Genomic DNA, 23,077 nt, shown 5'->3' on the forward strand with positions numbered 1-23,077 from the left:
TTATAATCTATGAAATGGAATGACAGAGTGGTTCTATGCTTTATGCACAAGGAGAACTATATTTCTGGTTCGATGTCAGAGCCATGAGACCATTGTTAGTAAAAGGAAAGTCAATCTCATCCCAGCGTTCTCTAGACTCTTCAGTCTTTTCTATTATGGCTTTTGGTGGGAGACCTTGAGGGCCAGTGAAGACCATTTTGTTTCATCCTTGAATTTGCACATAGAAGTCTACCTTCCACTTTTGAGCTCTGTCTAGACTCAGGCACTGTGCTTCACAGGTCCTTGAGGACTGCAAGCTGGGATGGGTCACAGGAGGAAGGTTCACTAGAGCTGCACTCCAGCTGAGGTTGGTGAGGGGCACCTTCATAGACAGTTCCCGAACTGTCCTGGGATAAATCCTCTTCCTTACAATGAGATAACCCATTAGGAAGAAGGACACCCTTCTGACCCTTCTGTACCACACTGAGTAAATAAAAACTGGATAAAGACCTTTGAAAAAGTCCTTTGTGCTACCAATGATCATTCCAGATCAAGATGGTTACGGGTGGTTTAAACAGACATAAGGTAGACGGCAGAACCTCACAACCTCGTGTGCAGAACATCTGACCTCTATGCTCAGAGGGAGGGAGGGAGAGACAGAGCAGAGGGAGAGCAATGAGAGAGAAATGAGAGTATTTCCCAAAAGGAACCATTGTGTTTAATACAGAAAAGAAAAACATCCTTTTCCCTTATAGTTATTGGAAGAAGCAAAAATGTAGGGAGAATTTACTTTGAAATCAAAATAAAAATTTGAAAAACATAGGCAACGTATAAAATGAAGTAAAAGATAAAATAAGAAAGCTGATATGATACATCATATCCCATTTTTTCCTGATGTAAAACACTGTTGGTGGACCTGAAGACTGGTGTAACCACTGTGGAAATCAGCATGGAGATGCCTCAAAAATCTAGGATTGGAGGTCTCGTTCAATTCAGCTGTTCCTCTTCTGGGCATTTTTCCAGGAAAATTGAAAATGTCATGCCACAGCAATGTATGTGTACCCATGTTACAGCAGCACAATTCATAATAGCTAAATCTTGAACACAACCCAAATGCCTATCAGCCGCAGAATGGATAACAATGATGTGGTATTTTTCTACAATGGAACACTACTCATATAAAAAAGATGATCTTGAGGCATTTGTAGGGAAATGGAGGTGATTTGAGACCATATTCATAAGTGAAATAAATCAAGCTCACAGTTATAATCATATTGTCTCTTTAGTGTAAAAAATTCAAAAACTGAAAGAATATTAAGATCCAAAATGTACAATAGGTATTGTAATAATGAAAGGGAAAGGAAGTGCTCAGGAGGAAAGAGCAGCTGGGATGGGGGATGAGGAGAAAAGGAAGAAAAGATGATATGTATGCAGATACACATACATAAATGCATGTATGCATATATGTAGATGGATAACTGTACTACTAATCTCTATAAATTCATCAAAAAGAACAGTTATGCTCTCATTTTTTGATCATTTTTCCCATGCCTAAATCTTATAACCTGAACACTACTTCTAAGATAACAATATGCAACATATTAACTAGTGTTAATGTAATACTATTTTTTAAAATTCTGTATGATTTTTATCCTTTTTCAGTTTTTCTTTTCAAAATTTTAAAAATTAAATTAAAAAATTAAAAAAATAAAATATGTATAATAGTTAAAATTTTTCAGTATCCTTTCATAATAAACATAATCAGTGAACGAGGAATAGAAATTTTCCACCTTATAAAGGATATGCAAGGACAATTCATAGTTGATACTTCATACTTAGAGATGAAAGAACAGATGCTTTTCCCATAAAGTCAAGAACAAGACAAAGAATTTAGGAAGGAGGAGACAGGAAGGAAAAATAAAAAGGATTAAGATGTGATACAAGCATGTTCCAATACTTCACAATGAATGTGTTCATTATGTTGGAAACTTACACTAATTAAAATTGTTTCTATCCATAAATGACATGATATTGAGTACAGAGAACCCTACAGGATTCATTAAAAATATAATAGGCAAAATAGAGTTCATCTAGATTGCAGAGCATAAAACAATATACAAAAATTGGATTCACAATAAACAATATAAGAATAGAATTAAGAAAACAAGTGTAATTACAACAGCATCAAAATGAGTGAAATAATTAAGAATAAATTTATTCAAAAAGTGAAATATTGGTGTACTAAAAACTATAAAATATTATGGATAAAAGTTAAAGAAGATCTAAATAAATAGAAAGGTATCCCATATTCATGGATTTGTCTTAATATTATTAAAACAGAAATAATTCCCAAACAATGCACAGAATCAATGTAATTATTACAAAAATCTCAGACATTACTATTTAAAGAAATGGAGATGGTGCTTCTAAAATACTGTACTATAGAACTGCAAGTGGAACGAAGCAGCTAAAGCAATCTTGTAAGAACAAATCCAGTAAAAGTTGGAAGAAGCCAAGTGCAATGATGCATATTTGCAACCCCAGAACTTTGGGAGGCTGAGGCAAAAGAATCAAACCTTGAGTCCTGCCTAGGCAAGTTAGAGAAATCTTGTCTCAAAAATAAAAATATAAAAGGGCTAAAAATGTACCTCAGTGTCAAGATTCTGGGTTCAGTCCTTAGTATTGAAAAAAAAAGATGGAGAATTCACAGTTTGTGATTTCAAAACACACTACAAAAGTTACAGGATTAGGACAGTACTGGAATGAGGACAGACATAAGAAAAGTGAAATATAATTGAAAGTCTAGAAATAAACTCATATAGCTATAGTCAACTGATTTTCAATGAGGATGCCAAGACACTTTAATGGAAAAATGTAGTTTCTTAAACAAGTGGTATTATAACGACTGAACATCCATATACAGAATGAATCTGGACTCATACCTCCAACCACACACAAAATAGAACTCAAAATAATTGAAATACCTAAATATAACATCTAACAGTATAAAAATTCTTAGGTAAGAAATAGGAACAATTCTTTATGACCACTGACAACAGTTTCTTAAATAAAACACCAAAGCATATGTGATAAAGAAGCATAAACAAAATTTCATAAAAATTTCAAAAATATATGCATTGAAGGACAGAAATATGAACAGAGAAGACAACCTACAGAATGAGAACAAATTTTGCAATTCATATTTTTATTAAGGTCTAATATTCACTATTGAAAGCCTTCTTATAACTCAACAACAACAACAAAAACTTGATTTTAGAAATTGGCAAAGACTGGAATAAACTTTTCTCTAGAACAAATATACACATATGAACAACAGACACAGAAAGACGTTAGGGAAGTGCAAATCAAAACCCAAATAGAATAACATTGTACATTCACTATTTGGCGTTGAAAATAACAGACACATAATAGGAAGAACCAGTGAGAGTGTGGAGAGCCTGGAATCCTCTTACCCTGCTGGTGGGAATGTAAAACAATGCAACCAAATTGGTGAATATTCTGGTAGTTTCTCGTGTAGTTTTGTTCTGAGTTTTCATATGACCCAGCAATGCCACTATATATGCTAAAGAGAAATGACAACATATGTGCACACAAAAACTTGTACAGGGACAATTATAACAGCGTTATTCACGACAGCCAAATGACAGAAACAAAATGTCAGCTCATGGATGCTTCAATGTATTACAGCCAGCAAATGAATATTATTTGCCCATGAAATGAAATTAAAGGCTGATACACGCTACAACACGGATGAATCCAGAAGACAATAGAATAAATGACATTCTATTTCTGTGAAATTTCTAAAAATGCAAATTTATAGAGATAAGGAGTGGAGTAGTGGTTGTTCGAGGATGGGTGGGTAGAGGTAGAGGGGGGAGCATAGTCTTCCTTTTGAAATGACAAGAATGTGATAAAGTTTGTTATGTAGATATATTTTATAAAATTAATGATGGAGATAGTTGCATGTATACTAAAAACCATTAAATTGTACACGTTGGGTATATTACATGGTCTGTTAATATCTCAAAAAATATCTTTAAAAATGGTTAAAAGGCTAAAATGGACTCTAGTGGCTACATTTTTAATAGTGAAATAGCAGGAAGCTGTGGAAATGAAACACACACACACACACACACACGTATGTACTGAGAAATACCTACACACAGTGAAACTAAAGTAAAATCAAATAGTTCTACATAGAAACCAGTACAGTAGTTTTCCTTTTTTAAATAAAGAATCTGATAAGAAAAACAATAGAGTCACACTGATCAGTGATTAAGTGCTCACAAGTTAAAATTGCAGAGAAATTTCTGGAAGGTAAAAACAAAGAAACAAATAAAAAGCTGTCCTAACGTAGAAAGTGAACCTAGGAAGTAGATCAAAGAGGTCACCAAGTGAATGCAGCTGGTCCATAGACCTCTACCAGGTGAATATTAGAATTTAAATATTAAATGAAAAAGAAAAAGTAACCGAAAATAACGCTGTAACAACAACAAAAAAGTACAAAATCAGCTGGCCCGAGGCTTCTCTAGAAAACAAGATGAGTGTTAACTGAGTTTGAAAGGACACCTTTATTCCAAGAATTCCACATACAGCTCTACTGCCAATCACTTGTGAAGGCAACAGAATTTGGGGGGGGGGTACTGAGGGTCAAACTTACAACCTCACGCTTGGCAGGTGCATAAGCTAAATGAGCTAAATGCAACTGAGCTAAATTCCCAGACGTACAGAAATATTTTGAATCACTGAGTATTTAGAAATATATTGACCTTATTTTAAAATCTGTGCAAAACTAGTTTACTTCAAGATGACTAAAGCTTCTAATTTTAAAAATACTAATGTTTAAAAATAATGAGAAAAGTTGTTAAAAATATGGAATTTTAAAACCACTATAATGCATTATTTAAAAACCTGGGTAAAAATGTCAAACTTAACTCCTAAAAGAAAAAAATGGCATAAAATTATCTATTAATATGGTATTTAAATAATTTTTCAAATTCAGTTACATAAGAGGAGAATGAAAACAAAACATTAAAATTATCTAATCTTAAAAAATATTGTCACTCTGGTTCCTTTTCAGATCATATAAATTTTTTACCTTTTACTAAAAAAAGTAATCTTACATAGGGATAAGTCAAGCATTTACAGATTTTTCTGGATAATAATACTTAGAAAATATAGTTTTGAATATATTTGTAGAAGAGATGGTAACAATTAACTATTAAAAGCAAAGGAACATTTATTCATAACCAGAGAAAATAAGCATACCAAATATAATCCACATGCCAAAAGGTAGATAATAAATGAAATAATTATTATAGGATTGTATAAAAACGCATAACCCTTGCCTGCAATCCCAGTTCCTTGGGAGGGTGAGTTAGAAGGATTGCGAGTTCAAGTCCAGTCTAGGTGACTTAGCAACCCCTTGTCTTAAATTTAAAAGGGTTGAAGATGTAGCTCAGTGGTAGAGTACTTGTCCAGTATGCGGTACCAAAGACCACACAGTGGGAGAAGGGAAGCATAATCATAAGATTATATATAGCATTACTGTATATGTAATAAAACAAAACATAAATGAGCTAAATAATCCTATAAAATGGCAAAGGCTCTCAGATATAAGAACCAAAACCCAAGCAAACTTTTGATATTTTTACAAAAGATATTATTTCAAGAACTATTTAAATATTATGTAGAGTTAATATAATATTGATAACAGCTGACACATTACAGCATAACTATACAGATTAAATGTAATAGAAGCAAATGTAAATATCCAACTCTTCAAAGATTTTTTAAAAAAATGTATCCTAACTAGTAGGAAAAAATGGAAATTAAACTTAGAATAGAGACTAAAAGTTAAAGAATAATTTGAAATGACATATAAAAATGATGTGGGTTGAGGCTGAAACTGGAAAGAAAAATTTAGAGCCTTAAATGCTATTAATGTTAAATTCAAGCTAAGCCTGGGATATTTAGTGACTTAGCAAGATCTTATCTCAAAATAAAAAGACCTGGGAATGTAATGAAGACACACTCGAAACTCTAGTATTGCAAAACAAAAAAACAAAACAAATCAAACAACAAAGAATCATAATAAATAAAGCTAACAATTAAAAATGGTTTTTTTCTTCCTTTTCTAAGGAATGCAGGATGAAAAATTAGAACATCAATAAAATATCAAGAGGATACTTAGGAAACTGATAAATCCTAGAAGTAATTTCTTGAAAAAAATAAAATGATAATCATAAATAAAATTATAATCATAAATAAAAAACTCACATAAAATCAGAATAATATAATGTCAAATATGTAAGAGATTAATGCCACTATTTTAGAAGTTCTCTTAACTATCAGAGTCATTGGACATTGGAATTCAAAGAGAAAAGCTGTTATTTTAAAGCAAAGCCAGATAAATAATAATATATAAAAGATAGAGAATACTATTAGAAAGGAAGATTTCCTTTTCTTTAACAGATAAATGGAACATTACAATGTCTTTTCTTCTTAATAATATTTTATGTTTGATATATGCTAAATATAGGTGCAAGGAGGGTTTTAAAAAGCTAAATACAACTACATTAAATTTCCTTTGGAAAGAACCTTAGGACATTTTCCTCCCAGGCATTATCAGAAGTGCATGTGAGTGTGCGTGTGTGTGTGTGTGTGTGTGTGTGTGTGTGTGTGTGTGTGTGTGTGTGGTATTGGTAATAGAACCCAAGACCTTCACATTGAGCTATATCCCAACCCTCTTAACTTTGTGACAGGGTCTCACTACATCGCCCATGAAGAAATTGAACTTTCTTTTTTTTTTTTTTTTTTTTTTTTTTTGTCTTTTTCGTTTTTATCGGTACCAGGGATCGAACTCACGACTGCCTGCTTGCAAGGCAGGCACTTATGCCGCTGAGCTAAATCCCCAGCCCTGAAATTGAACTTTCAATCCACCTGCCTAAGCCTCCCAAGTGCTAGGGTTACAGGTATGTACTACCATGAACTTTGAAGATTTAACTAAACACTGTAGGTAATAGTAAAACTTAGAAGATCAGTCAAACTAGAATGTAGTTACAAGAACTGCAAATTAATAGTACTTACAAATTTTTATAACAGAAATTGGCAAATGCAGCTCTTGGACCAAATCAGGACCTCCTACTTATTTTTTGTTATTTTTTTTAAATAAAGTTTTACTGGGACAGATTTCTGCCCATTTATCTACTTCTGTCTGGCTGCTTTGTTGTTGAAATAGCCAACTTGAATACGTGAGGGTGAGACTGTATGGCTCTCAGGTGCCAAAAAGTTTACCATCTGGCCACCTAGAGAAAGGGTTAATTGACTCATGCCTTATTATGATAAGGAACGCATCATAAATAATGTAGAAAAGATGTTTGTTCAACAAAAGATTTGAAGAAAGCCCCTCCCAGGGCCGTAAACTGATTAAATAAATGGTTCACTTGCATGACTTAAATTGTATAGACGTCGTTTCAGAGAGTAATGTGGCATGGTAACAGTTATATAATATTCAAATGTTTAAAAAGTAGGATGAAAAAGGCACTTATGATTCAAACATGCATACCTCAAGTGACTGATAGATCCATATTTATGGGAGAATAATTGTAAGTAGTACTCCAATATCTCATTTGGTAGTTAACTCTTGTGACAGAATCTTGATGGATTTTCCTCTTTAAATTCACTTATTTATATATTTTCTACTGTGAAAATGTATTTATATTTAATCTACTTTTAAAAAGAAAAGCAGTCCTACAAAATAGTACTACAAAAATGTGGCCATAACCTCATGAAAATACATCTACACATTTAATCTCAATATATAGCACTCTTTACGGATAAAAGCCATAAAAGAATTTCCAAAAGAAAATATACCTTTACACAATAAGAAACAAATTAAAGATGTGCATGCTTAAATATTGTCATAAACACAAGTAAAAGGCCTCCTGGAGAAAATGACAATCAGCACCCACCAAAGTGCATGAGATAGCATTTACATCCCAGCGACCTCAGTGTGTGTGGCTACAGTAGTTGTTTCCGGCAGATAATCAGACGCTACGAATCAGAAATCATACAACGTATTTGTTAAAAGCAAGTCAGGTCACCTCAAGGTTGTTATACAGGGTGATAGAGTTTAGGTCTGGAGGGTCCCCAAAGATCCATGTGATTAAGGTTTGGTCCCTGGCTTGGAACTATTAGGAGGTTGTGGGAAATTTAAGATGTAGAGCCTCATTGAAATCCTCTGTCTGTCTCTCTTTCTCTGTCTCTTTGTCTCTGTCTCTGTCTCTCTCTCTTTCTCATTTGCCTCTTTCTATCTCTACCTGTATCTCTGTTTCTATCCCCATCCCCAACCCCACCCCCACCCCCATTCCTAGCTCTGTGTCTCTGAATTTCTGGCCATGAGCTGAGCAGTTTTGCTCCCCCACTCACTACCTACCACATGGCTGTCTCCTCACAGGGCCGAAGCAGCAGGCCAACATATCAGGGACTGAAACCTCGAAAACTACAAGCTAAAACTACCTCTTTATAAACCAATTATTTCAAATGCTTGTTATAGTGATAGAAATTTGACTAAGACATAGGCTTAGTTATTATAACAAATAGTTATAAAACAAAAAAAAAAGGTTCACGGGCCGGGAATATAGTTCTGTGGCACAGCGCCTGCTTAGCAATCAGGACATCATGAGTTTGATTCCTGTACCAAAAATAAATAAATTAATTAAATTAAAGGCTCAACAAAAGAGTAATAGTTAACTGATTCTGGTACATCTACAGAATGGAATCTCATTAAATCCTATGGAGGTTTTGCAAATCATGGTACTGAAGAAGATGACTTGATGAAATGCTCTTGAGCAAATGTTAACTGCAAAAGAAAGAAAAAACCAAGGTATAAACATTTCATACCCACAGTCCATCATCCATCTTTATCTATCCATCTGGAAGGAAATACACCGAAATACAAACTATACTTGTCTTAGGAGCTGAGACTATGGGTCACTTAAGTTTTCTTCACATATTCTTGTGCTTCCAAATTGTCCACAATGAATGGGAATAACTTTGGTAATGAAAGCATGACAAATTACTCTCAAATTCTCCACTGAGTAAGTCTAGAGGGTCAATGCAGAGGTTACTGCTTTGTCAAATCTTTAGGATCTGACCTTAGCCTGTTTTTCTTTCTGTGTTGAAGCACGTTGCCCTGAAGCAGCCTACCACTGACTTTTACTGAGCACCTACTAATATCTGGATCTTGGTTTGTTCCTACAATTGTATACAGTTCTAAGGGAGCTCCACTTTCAAAACTGGCCATCACCGTGTATAGTTTGAGAGTTGGTCTTGGTGTTTTGCAGGTGCCAGAAGAACTCTGGAACTGCTTAAACCTCTGAGCTCAACTCATTGTCTTCTGAAGTGTTTCAGCCACCCAGACGGCTCTCTTATATTTTCATGCAGGTATCAAGGAGCAGGGCTATGGTCAGCAAATTAATTACACTGTCTGCAATTACCGACAATGATGAGGCATTTCTCTCCACTAAACACTCCTCCCCTTTTGTATGGGTGTTTTGGTTTTACAGTGCTGGGGACTGGACTCAAAGACTTGCACAGCTCAGCAAGTGCTCTACCACTCAGCCCCTCTTGCTCCTTCCTGTTGGGATCCCCCAACTTTCAGATGCAGAGTTCTTTGAGCACATCATTTGGTGGAAGGACAATGCTTTACTTGAAAATGGTGTCAAGTGAGCCACACACTGGAGGACATCAATTTCCTCATGGGATTAAGGCAGAGACTGCTTCACAGGGCAGTCAAAGAGTCGAGAATAAGCACTGCTCCTGGGCCTTCTGCATAGCAAGCAGTTACTTCTGCATTAGTGGCCAAACCAGCTATTGGGACCTCAAGGGCCAATTATGGAAGACTATTCCTGTGGAACGCATGCTAGCCTGGATAAATCTCTTTACAAGTCACCTAACTCAGAGGGCACAAATATTTTCTGGGTTAACTGAAATGCTACAGTTAAAGAAATCTGAAACTCAAAAGGGAGGAATGTGGAGGTGTGATCCTTTGTCTCCTAAACCTCCGTGTCTTCAGATTTTGCCAAGCTTCCTCATGGACCACGTCCATAATACACATGCTGGAAGCTTCTGAGGGACAGACACTCTGGCCCTGGCAGGATTAGTCTCCAGTGACACCTGTCAGTGGCTAGTCCTAGGTCATATGGGTGCCAAGAACATAACTGAGCTGAGTTAGAGTCCCATTCAATGCCTGCAACCAAGGTGCCTGTGCCATATAGGAAATACAGAGATCTTCTCCACTGCCAAGGTCAGGTTCCATGCCTGGCCAGGAAAGTCTTTTCTTCTAAGCAAGACAACAAAGAGCCCTTGGTATGAGTACAGACTTCAGAGTCAAGCTGGTGTGGCTTTGAACCCCTGCCTTACTATTCAACAGCTATAAGAGTGGGAGAGTTACCTGACCTTTATATTATTCCTTATCCATATAACAAAGCTGAAAAACACCACACAGGACAGAACAACAGCACATAGACTACAGTTCAATTAGAGAATTTGTGTAACTTCTCCCACCACATAATAAGTGGCAGTTTGTAAAAAGGACAGTCAACAGGAAATGCAATCAGTTCAGGAAATGCCACTTGCTGCATCCTTGTGTGCTGTCCTGTCTAACAGAGCTGGCTCAGACACAGGTGGGGCCTCCTCAGCCTCTGATGCAGGATGACTCTCAGGCCCTGTGCACAGACACAGGAAGCTAGGCACGGACCCAGGACTGGCGGCAGGAAAACCTGAACCCGCAGCGCCACCTAGCCCATCCTGTGCCTTCCCTCTGCACGTGCACCGCCACCTCACTGGAGCGTCTTCCTCTTTTTATTTTTTCAAAGTATAATTACCGGAGCTTATGTTTCACAGTTAATGCTGTCAAGCCTTTTAAACTAATTGGTCTTTTATAGAAAATTTAACTGAAAATTAACACATCTTTTAATAACATTGCCTTAACTTTAATGGCACTCTGCCTTTCGTTTATAATTGCTCTAAAATTGTCATTTTCCATGTCATAGCTGCCATTTTTTATATTTGCTAGTTTTCACGGTGTGGATTTTTATTTTTAGTATTTTTCTTTCATGAGGGATGAGAACCATTGGATTTTTTTCCCTGATCCCAGGCCTGCCTGTCCCAATGCGGCAAAGGGGTATAACCTTGAGTTAAGGGAAACACCCACATTTGCCACTTGGGCAGTGCCACCAGCCCACTGCCTTGGCACAGCTGGGGGACTGTAGGCTCCTGGTGAGCAGGAGAAACACAGGGTCTTCAATGCAGTGGAAGGAGCAGGGCCATGGCCAGTCTTTTGATTATGTCTCTAAAGCCACATGCTAGGTCATCTTGTGCTGACAAAGAGCTCAGTCTTCTGCACACACCCATCCATGCCTTGGACACAGTGAATGTCCAACTTGGGCAGTAACTCATGTGGACAGACCCATTGTCCAAATGGTCACATCCTCCAGTTATCAACATATGTCCTCTCACTCCTGGCAAGCCCAGACCTGATCTCTAATACTAGAGATGAGGACACAGAAACATTTCTCCTGGATATTTCTACTGTACCTGCTTCACCCCTAAATCTTATCACTCTAAGATGTGCATATCTGTGTGTACATGGTTGTGAGAAAGGAAAGTTGCAAGTGCATGTACACAGATGTATGTGCACATGTTCGTATAACAAGTCCATGCAGTTACACACATCTACTCAGTGGAAGATCCTTCCTCTATCTTTGTCCTTCCCAATTACGAAGCTATAAAGTGCTGCTACTATCATCTTTATTTGACAGCTGGACACAGGTGAGACCCAGACTGTGGAAAAGACACATGAGGGCTGGTGGTCAACTAGGCCTAATTCATGATCCCATGCAAAATAGTTCAAACTAGTTTATGTCCCTCCATCCATTTTCCTCGTGTAATGTTATTCACTTATTCCTTACATTATTATCATCTTTAACTTAGCTCACTAAAAAGGAAGCTTAATCAACAAGAGAGCAAGGTTGTTCCTCTTTATGATGAGTCCTCAAGAGTGGGGAAAAAATGCCTGGCTTTCACAAAGTGCCCGATGAATAAGTTAAGAAAAATCAAAACAATAAATACACCAAGAGTTAGTCGTGTACTAAGATGTGCACTGACCATTTTACAGCTTTAACTACTGGCTCATCTTGCAATGCAATGGGATAAGTACCAACGAGCATCCCCATTTTACAAATGACAAAACAGGCACAGAGAGGATCAGTAAATGTGTGTGCTGGGTCTGCTCTTGGTCTCTCCTTCTCTTTCCAGTGTATTCTGGTGGGACATAAATTGGGATTGTGGTTGGGAGGAAGTAGTGGCTGGATGGGAAACAAATCTGAATATTCATATGCTAGTTTTAGCCTTAAAAACAAACAGGTTTCCTTTCAACATGTAAGGCTGGGGCAGAGGAGAGGAGGAGAGCAGCAAGCTGGGAACATTCTGAAAAATGCATTTCTAAGTTTTGATCTTCTTCTTGGAGGTACGTGCTCATAAGCATAATTACTCCCTTCTCCTCATCCGGGGTTTCTGCCATTGATTTGTAGCTTGAAGCCACAAGGCCATGTCTGTAACATCCCAATTTTTCCAGGAATGCCTCTGATGAATTCAAACATTATTCTTTTAACAAATGAAGCAGTAAGCAGCAGGAATTGAGTTATGAAGGACAACGTTCAGGGATGTTTAGACACATGATTAAATGGCAATTTCGGGAAGAATGCTAGAAGGAGACCATGGACATCTAAAGAGATTTGTGTGTGGATGTTGCAATGGTGCTGGTGAGCAGACGCCTTACCTTTGGCTCCTGCTCTTAGAGGAGCCTCATTTTCTCACTTTGTATTCCTGCCAGCCTTTCTAGTTCCTTCGAGTTACCTCCTGGGTAATTGATTTTGTTTATGAATTAGAGCTGAGATGAAATTCAAAGCAATCAAGGTAAAACTCTATCAAAAAGGTCTAGATCCAGTTGGATCTGGTGACATAGTTCTAGCTCAGAATCTCACTGTGAAACTTGTGCAGGCCAGCCAGTTACAAACAATGGCTGGAAAAGTTTGAGAGACATTTCGATTACTGACTTAAAAAGTCACTATCTGTGGGCCACTTTTACTTTAACACTTAAACCATGTTTATTCACTTTATTGGCCAACAGATCAGATCGTGTAAGTAAAGGACCTCATACACATCTGGACACTCAATAAATGCTTTTCTTGCTGATAAATACGATGATGGATAGTAGATTCCTGACATCTTTTCCCCCCAAAATTAGGATGTGAAAGAAATGCTGCTTTGAGATCATTAGCCACCCTCTCCCAAACATTTAAATGTACATTTCAATAGAAATATAAACTGACTTTTAAAAATTATTACTTCCAGTCAATTCTTTTTGATTTCCTGAGTTTCCAAGACAGAAAACTAACTCCTTAGTGATGCTCTACCCAGACATATGTGCAACCTAACCCCAGCTGTGCCCCCACCTCCACACCATGGTCCCATGTGCCTCTTTGGCTGTGCAGAAGTTCTCTGTTGCTCCCTTGAAAATAGAGCCAGCTTCATGGGTACTCAACCTGGGTTAGGTACAGAGCCTGTGCTCAGAAGAAACCTTCTCTTGGTGTAATGCTCTGCTGTCACCCTTTTGATAGTCTTAATAATTTATCAATAAAATAACCTTGCAAAATATACAGCTGGTCCTTCTTGGAATACATCACATGTCGCTATATACAAACATAAACAATTGCATAAATTAAAAAAAAAATCTTAACAGGGTATTTTGTAATTCTGAAAAAAAATCTACTGTAAACAGTTTAATCATCTTTCAACAAGAACAGTCTTCCAGAATCTGTCTAATGAGGATCAGAATTAAAATGACATTTCTAAATAGATGAATTAGAAAAATCTGTTTGAAGCTGGATTTAGAGACTATGAGGTCGATTGCAAAGATGCTGGCACTCAATAAGCACATTCTGCATCTTCTGTTATCCCTTCTGGCCTGTTCAAGGACTGAGCCCAAAACAGAGCCCATCATCACCAGCAGGTATAAAGTTACCCAGGGAGCCCCAATATCATCAGGTCAGGACATGTACCCCAGAACACTGGGACAGTCCTCTCCAGAGACCAGTTTTTCTCTTGTTGTCTTGAAACAGCACTGGCATGGTGTGAAGCCCAGTAAACCTTGATTCAGATGAATGTTATTGCATGATTATTTTTAAATCCATAATTCTGATTTTTAACTAAAATATGTTTGCAGTTGGGCCATGTTCGGAAATACAGAATAGTCTAAATTAGTCATTAAAAGCTCTATTTTTCTCTTTCCTCAAATAGAGGTCCTTAAGGGATTAGTTTTAATGAATAGACGGGAATAATGCATAATTAGCATATCAGTTATTTAACACATTCAAGAGAGTAACCTTCTTAAACAGTTTCAGGAAAGTATGTGTATAAAACCTGAGTTATGTTTATGGTTTTAATGTGCTCAAAAAACTCTTTTACAAAGAATTTTCCAAAGGTCAGTTCTTATCCAGCCTGTTTTTGCATTTTCACAAATTGTGAACTGGGTAACTCCAAAAGAAAGAGGATTTTCTGTATAGTAAATAAAGGCACTCAGTGGGAATGCTTTACAGCACACAGGTTATGACCTGTTCTAAATGTCTGCTTTTCCCTTCTGCCATGAAAGATGGTTCCATTAAGCTAAGATCTACTTTTTAATTATTATTTGGCTTTTGGTTGCAATAACGAGAAAACAAAAGCCTTGATCACTTGATAATGTGAATCTATTAAAAAAGAAAAGCTGCGTTTGATCTCTCTGCCAGCCCACCTTCAAGCCTTTACCATCATGTTGTTCTTTCCTGTAGTAGAGAACTGACCAGGTCTCTCCTCATACCTGTTATTCACCCCAGGACCCCTGCCTTAGTGATAGGAAGGGACTTAGGAGTCACATGCTGCCCTTTCTACCTCCTATTCATATTCAATCAATTCCCAAATCTTATCAATCTTACCAGTAAATACTACTCAAATCTACCCATCTCTACTAGCCCAAGATCCAGTGAGTGCCACATTCAGATTTTTTACTGTCATCCCACCCCTCCATACCACCATTCCATGCAACCAAGGCAATTCCCTTAAAATGTGCACTACTCTCCAACTTTAAGCCCTTCCATCTTCTTCACTGGTCTGTAAAAGAGGGCAAAAACCACGGAAAAGGTATGATGGTCCCATAGGTCTGACTTGGCTAATCCTCCCTGTGATCCATGTCATAAGCTCTATCTGCCTTCTTTGAGATAGTTAATCCCCCTTCCCGTCTCCCAAATTTCCATTTACTTCCATTCTCCTTCAGGGAATACTCTTCCCCACAAAAGCTCCCCTCTGCATAGATCAGATATTGATGTTAAAACCTATATTATTTCCTTGGAGACGCCTTCTCTCATCCTCAAGACCTGGTCACAGCCTTTCTTGCCTTCCTTATGCTTTTAGGAATTTATAATCAAATATTTACTTATTTCTGTGGCCATTTGATTAATGTTGATATACTCATCTAAATCACAAACTTCATGGCATTTTGTTCTGTATTTGTATTAGGCAACCTTTTCTTCATTGAGACACAATATCATACACAATTTAAAGGAAAAGTTTAATTTGGCTCACAGTTTGGGGAGATTCGGTCCATGGTCAGATGGCCCCAAGGCAGAGTAATCATGGTGGAAGTGTGTGAAAGAAACAATGCTTAATTCATGGCAGCCAGGAAGCAGAGTTGGATAACAGTCCATGGCAGAAGGGGCCAAGGACCATACACATAATACCCAAAGTCATGCCTCCATGATCCACATAGGCACATTCAGAAATGTGCTTTACCAGCCCCTGGGTCTTAACTGTAATACCACTCTAGCTCAAATCCTAGCCGATGCCTTTTACTTTAGAAGTGGTGGTGTGTCAGCAGATCCTCTACCCACTGAGTAGGGAGAAAGGAGCTAGATAACTCACCGCACTCATGAGCGAGTCCAGGACACTGACGGCAAATGCTGTCCCACATGCAAAGGGCTGTGTGAGGTACAGTTCTGTGTCAGGATCATCATCATCATCTTGGTCCAAAAACTGAACATTAGTATCATTCACTAAAAAAAGCATACAATAAAAATTAGCACCAAAGACCATACCCAGGCGAAGAAGCCATGGAAAGACCAGATGACTGGTTTAGAAACGCTTAAGTCACTACAAAGGAAATAAAAGCATGGCAAAGCTTCTGATGGATCTTTGGATGGGGAGGCAGTGGAACTCAATGGACTGCTCCTATGGGATTGTTCAAACTTCTGAGACCTAGAGAGGAATGCTGTCAAGCAGGCTTGCCCCATGGCAAGCTGCTGGAGACAGCAAAGGCCAGTCCTTTGGTATAGTTTTAGAATCATGACCGAAAAACACTCTGGAGCATTTTTTGGTAGCCAAGTCCTTTGAGAGATGGACATATTTCAATGACAAGCAGCCATGCTGTGATGGTAAGTTGAGCCACAAAGAAAAGAAAGCAACTTATCCAGAGGAAAGAGCAATGGACAGAAGCATAACAAAGGCATTGCAAGGAGCTCACCCTCAGCTATGACCCACAGCCTGCCCTGCATACTGCCTAGCATCCTGGCCCCTGAGTCCACCCAACAGGGCCTGCTGAACACTCAGGAACCTCCGAGTTACGTGCAACCCTAGCTGTCTCCTGCTGCATACTGACAAAGACTTTCTGCCTTCAGACTTGCAAAGCTACACCCCCATTCTTCCTTTTTCTTTCTAAACAACTCAATCTTTTCTGTGCTTCTACTTAGAGAGGATACAGCACTGGATGTTATATTTCATTTTCATCTGAGGATTCCTCAAGGACTCCTCTGTGCACACATGCACACTGATTAGTTGTGTCACTCAAATGTCTTTAACTTATTAAACATTAAATGACAAATTAATTCCCATTCCCATCTTGGCTTCAGAAATTATCACTTTTATAGAGTAAGTAATAGGGGAAAAGTGGGGGGAGGGCAGTGGGAAGAGGGGTACTTATGATTTCTGGAATAATTATTGTGCTTTTAAAAAGAGAACAGATGAGATTTCCTTTCTCTGATTCCTTTCTAAATATATCAGCTGCTAATTCTCTTTCCTGAAATTATTGTTTTAATTTTTTACAGTAACTTTCTTGACAACTTTTCTTTTTTGGAAAAAAAAGAACTTTTGTTTGTTTATTGTATGAGGCAAAATAAATGATGCATAAGCATGGAATTACTTTTAAATGGCACCATCTTTTTTCCATATAGGAAAACTCTCACAGGGAATTGCTTGCTCTGGTTTTCCAAAGTTCATTGTGTTGGATTCCCAGTGTTACAGCAGGATGTGAAAAACCCAGGTTCTGACAACTGGACTTTGAGTCCAGGCTCCTGTACCAATTTTCTTGAGCATTTTCTGATTCTAACTCTAGGCTTCCTCTCACTAAAATGGGGAAATTAAGGCAGCTCTGCTCAAAGACATTATCTGAGGGCTCATATATGATTGTGCCTGGTGAGCTGGGCACAGTGTGTAGATCATGCTGTGCATTAAATAAATAGAGGCTATTACCACAATTACCTTTCTGACATTAAATGTCTATTAATCCATTACATTATGAAAATGCCCAGCACCCCTCTGCCTCTCTTAGAAACACTAAATGTTTGCTTATAAATCCCTCAAATGGTAGTCTTTCCTGACTTTCTTCTGTTTGTCCCATTAAACTGAATTAAGTTTGGACTAAAGATGTAAAGATACATATTTTAAATTTGGCCCAAATGTGTCTTCACATATAGTGAACCATAACCTTACTTGGTAATTTAAACAAACTATAATGTCCTCTTGTAACCGGTAGCTTAATCTCAACAAATCACAAGTGCCAAATGGCCCCAACAAGGTCCACAAAAGACAGACATGACCTGTCACCAATCAGCTGACTCAATACTATACTTCTGTTTTCTCTATCATTTCCTTTTCACTGGCGAATAATATGATCTGTCCATTCTGAACCATTTTGGCTTGGGTGGTACACCATTCTAGAATCACAAATGAAGTCAATCAAGATTTCAAACTCGATTCAATGTAATTTTGACCTTTAACAATTTGTGTTATATTAGTGCTTCTGCTTTGTTGATCACAAAATGTAAGCTGGAGACCATGTGTGGTGTGTTTAAGGTAGCTACTAATCATGTATATGGGAACACTCCAAAGGGAGCAAGTCTGTCACCTCTTTTCAAGAGATGGGGAAGGGATGGTGTCATAGCTGAGAGGCAAAGTGGCTCTAAGTGGAAGAGAAGACTCCAGATCTTCAGTGACAAAGAAGGTGGATCACCAGAAAAGAACTTCAAGGCTCTAGCCATGGTTCAGTGAAAACTTTACATATGGTTCTGGGATGCCCAGTCTTAGAAGGAGAACGGCCAGCATTACTGCATGCCTCTTTCCCAGAACAGTAATTATGTGGGTTCTAAGATGCGACAGAAATATGACCCCAAAACATATGTGGCTGGCTACAATTGGGAAGAAGTAGTGAAATAGTTTTAAACAACCTCTTTCATCTGGAACTCTTAGGAATCTTTGTTGTGGTAACATGGATTGGGAGTGTCCAGGTAGATGAAGACTGGACCATAATAAACAGTTTTTTAAAATTTTATTTATTTATATTTGGAGGGGTTTGGACAAGGTCTTGGTATGTCATTCAGGCTGGTCTTGAACTCATTATATAAGTTAGGCTGGCCTCAAACTAATGGTGGTTCTTCTGCCTCAGTCTCCCCAGTTCTGTGATGATTAGGGATGACTCTGGAGTCTACTACTATGGCTGACCATATTATATAGTTTTAAAAAAACTTGTTTGCAATATGCAATATATTAACTAGTGTTAATTTCCTACTTTTTTTGAAATTCTGTATCATTTCTCTCCTTTTTTTTCCTGTTTTGTTTTTTTAAAAGTAATAAATAAATGCAAAAACAAACTTACTTGGCTTTGGTTCTGTCCGTTTTTTCAGGGGCCTTTTGCTGGCTAGGTATCATACAGCACACATCTCAGAACAGGCAGGTAAATAGTAAATATTTGTGGAGTGTGATACAGGAGAAGCGGTGAGAGGATGGTTACTACAGAAATAGGATGCTGGGTAAAAGATAAGGGTAGTGTGAGCCCAGTGAGGCTCAAGAACACACGAAATCTTGAGTTTAGAGTTTCAGGAGAATCAGTTATACTTGCTGAATATCGGAATCCTTGCCTTAGATTTGGGGGTATAAGCCTCTCCTTTCCTCTGCCACTAATCACAAATTAGAATTTCCTAATTATTTAGCACATGAATTCTATTCTATTTGTATGTTTTTTTTTTTGTTTTTTTTTTTTGTACTGGGGATTGAACTCATGACCGTGTACTTGCAAGGCAGGCGCTTATGCCGCTGAACTAAATCCCCAGCTGTTTGCACATGAATTCTAAATAGAAAAAAAAAAAAAATCCTTGGCCCAGATGTTTTGAAGGCTGCTGTTGATTTTTAGGATAGAGATCTTTGGATGAATTTCCTATCAGTTGTCTGGCCCACATGAACTCCCTAAGTCTCTTACAGCCTTGTAGCTCTGACAAGACCAATCTCAAAACCTAGGCTTCCAGCAACCACATTAGACATAAAAAAGACACCTCTCCTATGGTTGGAAACAGAAAATAGTGTGATACTCCTTGACCTGAGCTGATAAATAGCTACCTCTACAAAAATACAGTGCTGAATGGCGGACAATTTATTTCCTAGATTCTAGACACCTTAAGATCAGTGTGTTAAAAGCCTGCTCTCTTATTTTGAAATATACTTTTGGGCCAAGAAAATGGAGTGTTCATTTCATTTTTCAGTCATTCGAAGGCAGGTACCTCCTGCCTCTCCAGCTACTCCCATAGCAAGCTACACTTTCACTGTCTCTATTTAGAAGATCAATTCACAGTCCTGAGACCTGCTGCTGATAGGTGCCCTTCACGGGGTTATTAACCAAGTCATGGACAACCACAGAAGCTTCTGACAAAAGCAGTCATGACCAGGGGCCTTTATCTTGCAGATGAATCCACTGTGAACCTCTCAGAGAGGGCTCTAGCCCAGGGAGGTGGGGGTCAGAGTGCAGAGCTGCAAACCTCATCTGCTGCACCCTTCTGGAAATCTGACTTTAGTAAGTCAGCATCCCCTAGGAACCAGCTGCTTTTATGGTTTCAGAACCAGAGCTTCTGAGAAAAGGCCTAGTAGGGAGAAAAAAGGCAAATAAAGTCAGAATAAAGGAAAATAAACAGCTGGAGGGAAGGCACTGTCTCAGGTTTCTTATCTTAAAATTTTTATATTTCTCCTTTGACTTCCTCTGAGAGCTGTGAAGATGTGTCAGTCAAACTGACAGTGTGTTGGAAGAGGAATATAGGCATAAGGCGAGGGAGCCAGGGTACGCGTGGAAAAAAAAAAGGCTTGGGCCACAGAAAATGAATTAGAGCAAAGATGCCGTGGAAACAACTGCCAGGTCAGATGGGTGTGATCAAAGGTTTACTGATGCTGTGTGGGGAAAAAAATCATTAAGAAAGGCCAGAACAAGACAGTCGATTCCAACCAGAGCCACAAATAAAACACATTCAAAGCAGTGCCATGGGGTAGCCTTTCTGTTACAGCCGGTGAAATAAACAACAAGCCAATGATTGTTGGAAACACCAAGAACAGAACAAAAGGAGATACTAATGTCAAGGAAAACAGTGCTTCTTACCCAGTTCAGTTATCATTAGAATGTGCGTCCCACTGTTTTTTTCCTGATTGACTGATACCAAAGGCAACTTGCCCGGTTTAGCTAATTGGGATACAGCATTTAAGGGTTGGGGAAAGGGAGTGGAGGAAAGTACAGAAAAAGAAAACAGTGAGGGAATAACAGGAAACAACTCTAAAGTTTAGGCACCCAGGACCAGGGGGAGATTGTGTTTGTCTTGAGGGATGAGCACTTGAGCATCTTATAATTTCACAAACAGTAGCAGACAGTGCCATGGATTGGATTGGATTGGATTCCCATTGGCCCAATCCTGGATATTGGATTCCCATTGGCCAATGATTGTATAACTCATAATCCAATCACCTTTTGAAGCAGAGTGGCCATTTGCTGAAAATGGCTTTTGCCTGAGAATTTCAAATAGGATAGGCAAAATGCAGAGTTGTTCTACATTAGACCAATGCATCCAACAATTCTCAAAGTGGGTCTGGAGTAGACCTGGGGTTTTGTGTAACGGCAGAGGACTTAGATCATAGGAGCGGTTCAGAAGAACGCTCAAGAGGTCCTCCCAGGGAAAAGGCACCAGAAAGAACCCAGGACCCAAGCCTTTCCTCCTTTCTTCTCCTTTCCCAAATATGTGCCCCATCTCAAAGCCATCATCTCATGCTACTTTGGGAACAGTGGCCAGCACTAAGGAAACTGTCTATTCATCCCAGAGGAAAGATAGATCAGTTTTTCCTTCAGGTAATCTGCCATGTTACCCATATTTACCTGCAACCTCCCCAAACAAACTCCCCTAGAGGCAAGGAGGTCAAAAGGGCTAACAACAGGCCAATTCCTCATATCCTGCATGGTCTGGAAGAAAAGGAAAAATTCCACTCCCTGGAAGTGACAGTGATCCCTACCTAGTTCAGTGATGATGGGGATATTCACTCCGGTCGTGATGGAGGGCTGGCGTAGCATCCCATGCACTGGGCTGTTATCTGGAGAGGATCTGTCCATTCCTGGCGGTGTGAATCCTAGTGGGAAGGAAAGAGAGAAGGGAGCAAATTAGAGAAGTGAATAATCTGTAAATAATGAGTGCAGTCTACACAACTCAAAAAATACAGGCGTTATGCATTATTTACAGATCAACCATTAACACTTGGAAGGTAAAGTCCGATGAGAGATTTTTTTCGAAGGATGCAGCAGGAGGCTATTGTAAATAATTCTAACTCACTTTGGGAGTTTCTTAAAACTCCAGAATAGACCAATTATTTATCCTGCTGACAGATTTTGATTCCCCTATCCATCCTGGCACATGGGAGGGTTGTACCTGTATGCCTTTGGAGATAAGACTAGATTATGTGACATATGAAATGGTCCGGTCCATGAAAAGTGAACAGAATGGTATCAGTTCTGATACTTGTATTTGAATTGCTATGTTTCTCTTCCCAAGCCATGGCAACTGTGGGAACACTGGCTCCTATGGAGATGAAGCCTGGACAGAAGTCACAGCCAGTTACCTATATCCACAACACATTCTGTCTGAATAAAAATAAAGCTGACTTGCTTTAAGTCACTGAGATTTGTCTGTTTGTGGTTGTCATCATACTATAACCTAACCTTTCCCACCTGCTACCTTGATTCTCTTGCCAATGAGTGGGGTTTCAAAACTGGGTTCTGGCTAATGGGATGTGGAGAGACATCTATTTAGGACCTTCTCTCAAAGTAAACACACAGGAAGAGATTCTCTCTTGATCCTCTGTTTAGTGCTTTATGCATGATTGCTTACAGTATGTGGACCTTTGGCAGTCATATTGCAAAGGAAATGAACACCACTGAGCACAACAATCCCGACACGGGGTATTTTTCCCAGAAAAATTGGAAAGGTCAAGTCTCAGTGATATATGTGCACCATGTTTATAGCAGTGCAATTTGTAATAGCTAAATCTTGGAAACAACCAAAATGCCCATCAACCGCAGAATGGATGAAAAAGATGTGGTTTTTTATACAATAGAATATTACTCAGCTATTAAAAAGGATGATCTTGAGGCTTTTGCAGGCAAGTGGAGGCAACTTGAGACTATCCTTGTAAGTCAAACTCACATTGGTAAATATCACATTGTCTCTCTAGTATAAAAAGATGAAAAATGAAAGAGTAATAAGATCCAAAATGTATAACATACTGTGATAATGAAAGGGAAAGAAAGTGCTCTAAAGGATATAACTGTAGGTAAGCATACTAAGTTTTTGTTAGTTCATCAAACAGTATGGTTTATACTGTCATTATTTGATTGTCCACTTTTTATGCTTGA

General features: G+C 38.3%; 1 protein-coding gene across 29 annotated transcripts in view; it reads right to left on the minus strand.

The window, feature by feature from the left end:
- Nucleotides 1–23,077, minus strand: part of Kcnma1 (potassium calcium-activated channel subfamily M alpha 1) — a 736,611-nt gene that overhangs the window by 22,065 nt on the left and 691,469 nt on the right. For 15 of the 29 annotated variants that reach the window (XM_063238715.1, XM_063238714.1, XM_063238740.1 and 12 more), the window contains 2 exons: nucleotides 21,685–21,798; nucleotides 16,021–16,151 (listed from right to left, as the gene is read on the minus strand). In XM_063238715.1, coding sequence (XP_063094785.1) covers nucleotides 16,021–16,151; nucleotides 21,685–21,798 — 245 coding nt within the window. Of the gene's footprint in view, nucleotides 1–16,020; nucleotides 16,152–20,785; nucleotides 20,867–21,684; nucleotides 21,799–23,077 lie in introns of all 29 variants that reach the window. The other 14 variants (XM_063238712.1, XM_063238711.1, XM_063238713.1 and 11 more) reach the window with 1 other exon arrangement.

This window comes from Cavia porcellus, unplaced genomic scaffold, assembly GCF_034190915.1.
Source record: "Cavia porcellus strain 051 isolate PalLab524CR breed Dunkin Hartley unplaced genomic scaffold, mCavPor4.1 scaffold_28, whole genome shotgun sequence".
Lineage (NCBI taxonomy): Eukaryota > Metazoa > Chordata > Mammalia > Rodentia > Caviidae > Cavia > Cavia porcellus.